This window comes from Empidonax traillii, unplaced genomic scaffold (genome assembly GCF_003031625.1).
Source record: "Empidonax traillii isolate 1590-97213 ecotype Southwest subspecies unplaced genomic scaffold, ASM303162v1 scaffold900:size397343, whole genome shotgun sequence".
Classification (NCBI taxonomy): domain Eukaryota; kingdom Metazoa; phylum Chordata; class Aves; order Passeriformes; family Tyrannidae; genus Empidonax; species Empidonax traillii.
In genome coordinates, this window is record NW_020956093.1 from 258635 (window position 1) to 262835 (window position 4201).

Below are 4201 nucleotides of genomic sequence, written 5' to 3' on the forward strand. Positions count from 1 at the left end.
AGAAGAGGGAACAGGTAGTTGGAGCGCTCTCCGGGCAGGGTGGGCAGCCCGGTGCGGCGGTGGCCGCAGCCCTTAGCAGGGAGGTGATGGCAACGCCGCGCCCTCTGCAAAACCGAAGCCGTCCGACCACACCGGGAAATTGAAGTTGCTGGGGAGAGCCCGGGCTTGTTTCCCCAGCTCTGGCGTTCCAAAGCCTTCGTTACACTACAAAGATATGTGAAAACAAAACGAGCTGGTGCAGTAAATGAATAACTGGGAATAGCCGCTCTGTGCGGCGTTACCTTTGTTGCATTGGTGGCTGCTTTATTTCCCTGTAATTCCCGCCTTCCACGGAGTCGCCTAAATTAGGTGTTTTTAAGAACCTGACCTGGAGAAGAGTTGGGGGGGTTTATTAAAACTGAAGTGCTGTTGGCTGCTGGGTCCCTTGAGGGAGGGAGGCTTTGGAATTACCTCCTCTGGCAAGGACAGAGCCTTCGGAGGTCGTGGGACCACACGCAGTTGTGCTTGGGAAGGCGTTAACCTTTCCTCTTAAAAATCAGCCAGCTGTTGAGTAGCTCAGAGCAGCGACGCTTAGCTCAGAAATAGCTTTAATGTGATGATTAATAAAATAGTGCTTTGAAAGGATGTGGAGGGCACAGAAATTTGATCTATAGGAATCTGGGTTTGTAATTAAATATAGAAGCGTTGCAGGAAAAGGAGATGAGCCTTTGTAATGTTTCTGCAAGGTTTGCTAATGTTCTTCTGCTCTCTTGAATGCTAAATGGTATGGAAAGATTAAAACAGCCGTTCTTCTTTAATTTATAGACTGGTAAGTGTATTTGGCAGGAACTTTAGGAAAAAATAACATCAATTATCTCCCAAGTTAGAGGCTCACTTATATTAAATTGTGCCTGTTTGGTTTATTTGGCCTGCTGGTGTGCATAGCAGAAAAAGCTTCCTCAGGGTTGGTGACCTGGATAGATAATAGCGCACGAAAACATCGCTGTGCTGTGCAGCGACTTAGGAACCACGCTGTGCTGGTAGAGCACTGCATGGGGCAAGAGGGGGGCTCCTGCCCCGAGGACTTTCCACTTGCAGACCCTGAATTGCAAAAAATACGTGCATGTTGCATGGATCAGGTTGTGGATGCGTGGACAGCGGCCGTCCTGGCGTGTTTGTTCAGCTCTCGCTTCTGTGCTTCGTGCCCCCTCCTGTGTTTGCTTCGGTTACCTCGTAGGGATGAATGGGCCCATGTGTTGTGGAGGGATGTAAATAATTACAGAATTGAGTGATAAGATTTTAGGCAGTTGGAAATGCAACAGAGGAGAAACAGTGTGGAGGAGAAAGATCTTTCACCAAGGTGAGCAGGAGCAGGGCTGAGCAGAGAAGGCTCCAGAGCACAGGGCAGGAGATAGGTGTTAATGCAGAGAAAAAGGAAGGAAATGGTCGGATAAGGAGATTTAAATGTCTAGGAAGGTAACGTCTTGCAAGGTGAGCTTCAGGTCTGAAATCCACTCGTGCAGCCCTTCTTTCTGTATTTTGCAACTTTCAGATGGGTAATAGGATGTATCGAACCTGTCCGTGGTTACACATTGGGTAAGTGATTGAGTGAGTGGTTTCAGCCTCTCTGAGCTACTGCAAGGGGTCAGGGCCATCCCCTCCTGGGGTCCCTTGGTGGAGTGGTTTAGGAGAGCAAGGGGTTGCAAGGCTGCAGCCTCCCTGTTTTCCTACATTCAGCCGGGACTGCTGTGGCAGACTGGAGTTTGGATGGCCCCAGTGAATGCTTTACTGAGTGAAGTCTCTACTGAGAAAGGGCTGCATCGGGGAATCTTAGGAGAATATGGCTATTCAGTTTTAATCTTGTTTCATGTTGTGTATTTTCTTCCATACTTTATAACTGTGGCTATTTGCATAAAAACACAAGCTTTGTTTCTTTGGAGTTTACCTGCTCCCGCTGTTTTTGCCCTGCTTGAAGCCCCAATCTCCCTGTAACAGCAACCATTTGTGATATTGTGAGGGGTTATTTGCTTCAAAAAATGTGGAGGAAGCAGCAGGGAATCAATGAACTCTTACATATTTGGTGGTGCTTAACTGGCCGCATGGGCAGGGCGAAGAAAAACCTCCCGTGCTGACCATTGTACCCCAGCTGTAGGAGAGCTTCTGCAGCTGAAACACAGTGCTGGAGCAGCGTCTGCTTTGGTTAATTACTATTGGGTATTTCAAAGTAGGGTAATAAGGACAGGATGGTGAAAGTGCTGATCTGGGAGCTGGGGTTCAGACTGGTACAGAAATCCTGAGTGACACAAAGCAGTGTCTGTATGTCGCTGTCCCTGTGCAATAAGAAAAGCACATTTCTGTGGGTTGCTTTGTCTCTATAGTTTGCAAGCTTGAGGAGTCAGAGATCCCTACACTGTGCCCGCAATTAATTCGGTGTCTGGTCTCAGGTAAGATGTCCAGCCACTGGTATAAGCCTTCTGTGATCGTGGTTGGTTCTTGTAAGCATGTGAGGTCAGCTGGCCAGGATACTTACCATCCCCAGGAGAGCCAATGGTCCAGACAAACTGCACTCTCCACAGTCATGGAGCATGTCTTGCTCCTCTCTGGCTGCAGCCCTCTTTGTCTTGCCTAGGCATGGTGTAGCTGTACTGAGGAACGGCCAAAAAAGCTCTGTTGACAGCTGGTGTGGGAGGCTGTGGGTGACTGGTTAATAGCCCTAACAAGAAAATTTTGGGGAAGTTAGGACTTGCAGCCAGCTGGAGGGAGGTGTACAAAAGTACCTCTCTATTATTAGAGAGAGAACTTAAAGACAAACTGATGAGAGAAGGAACTAGCAATTTCAAGGCAGAGAAATGCTTGTGCTAGCTTTCCCCTTCTGTAAAGATGGGTTTAGTTACCCCTGAAATAAAGCCTGATGCTGCTTTCTTGCTTACATACATGGTATTGTTTCTACCAGAGTCTGCCTGTGACAGGTAAGAGTCTGAAGCTGGGCCACTGCAGACAAGACTGTACCTCCAAGGGTGGGTGTGACTGAAAAAAGGCTCCTGTACATCAGTACAGGGGATGGCTGAGAGCATCAGGAATGCAGAGTGTGAGTCAGTGGTGGTGGACACCTGCTGCTGCTCCAGTTCCATCTCTGCCTCGTGCTGGGAGAGGGGCAGAGTGAGGTAACTCGCTTCTCAGGGGCGAGGTTACATTGGCAAGACCCTAGTCTGCAAAAGGTACAGCTGGAGGAGATGTGATCGGGGCTGTGAAACGATTGGTGGTGCTGAGAAGTAAATAATCCATGTGTCCTCTGCCGCTGGAGCAGGGGGCCATGCAATGAACTTACCAGGCACCAGATTTAAAACCAATGAGAGGAAATTCATTTTGCAGGCAACACACGGCAAAGTGCTACAGGATGCTGGGGACACCAGGGGTGTGGATAGATTTGGGAAAGACCACGAAGGGTTGTTAAATGTAGGACTAGTGGTAGAGCCTGTGCCAGGAGCAGGCCTTGGGAGGTGCTAGGGGAGCATTGCTCTCTGCTTGGTGTTATGTCACTCTGTGGTTCAGCATCTGCTGCGAGCTGCTGTCGATTCTGTGTGGGTAATGGCTTTGTGCTTTGGCAGACTGAGAAAGCAGCAGTCATGTCTTCTGTCTTTCCTGCTTTCACAGTAAAGTGCAATAAAACCATGAATCTGCTACAATGGAGGATCCAGCACTGCAGGAATTTGACCGAGAGGAATAGCTGACCTTCCACTTGGATCAGCCTCGCCTGTGGTTGTGTTGGAGCTGTGCGTTGGGCAGGCAGAGGCAACACGAAGGATATGATGTTCAGCCTGAACGGTCCCCAAAGTGAGGGTTATGTCCAAGAGCTCTTCCATGAAGAAGCACAGCAGGTATGCCAGAGAGCTATTTCCTTTCCCAGATTTCCATCTCCATGGTCTCTGCACTCCTCCTGGTTACCGCTGTGGGAAGTGAACAGGACCAAAGTAACAACACTACCCTTTGTTTTGATATGAAAATCTGAGGTTTATTATTTACAAAGGAAAAGAGAGGACTTGATTTCCAGAGGGCAGGAGAGAGCAGTTGCCATAGGAAATCTGTCATTTCCCTGGAGTTTCAGATCTCAGTTGCAGCAATTCTGAAATTCACTGTGCCCCCAAGTACCAGAGTCCTGTGTCCCCTCTAGAAACAAAGTGACCTGATCAGAGATGACTGTGGTGGGAAGACCATCTTAATC

The 4201-nt window shown here is 48.7% G+C and overlaps 1 protein-coding gene across 2 annotated transcripts in view; it reads left to right on the plus strand.

Annotated features, from left to right (window-relative positions):
- Positions 1-4201, plus strand: part of SLC12A8 (solute carrier family 12 member 8) — a 53189-nt gene that overhangs the window by 904 nt on the left and 48084 nt on the right. For both annotated transcript variants that reach the window (XR_003573376.1, XM_027902655.1), the window contains exon 2: positions 3634-3857. Coding sequence is in view for 1 of the 2 variants with exons in the window: in XM_027902655.1 (XP_027758456.1) it covers positions 3786-3857 (72 nt within the window). In the remaining variant the exon portion in view is untranslated. The remainder of the gene's footprint in view (positions 1-3633; positions 3858-4201) is intronic.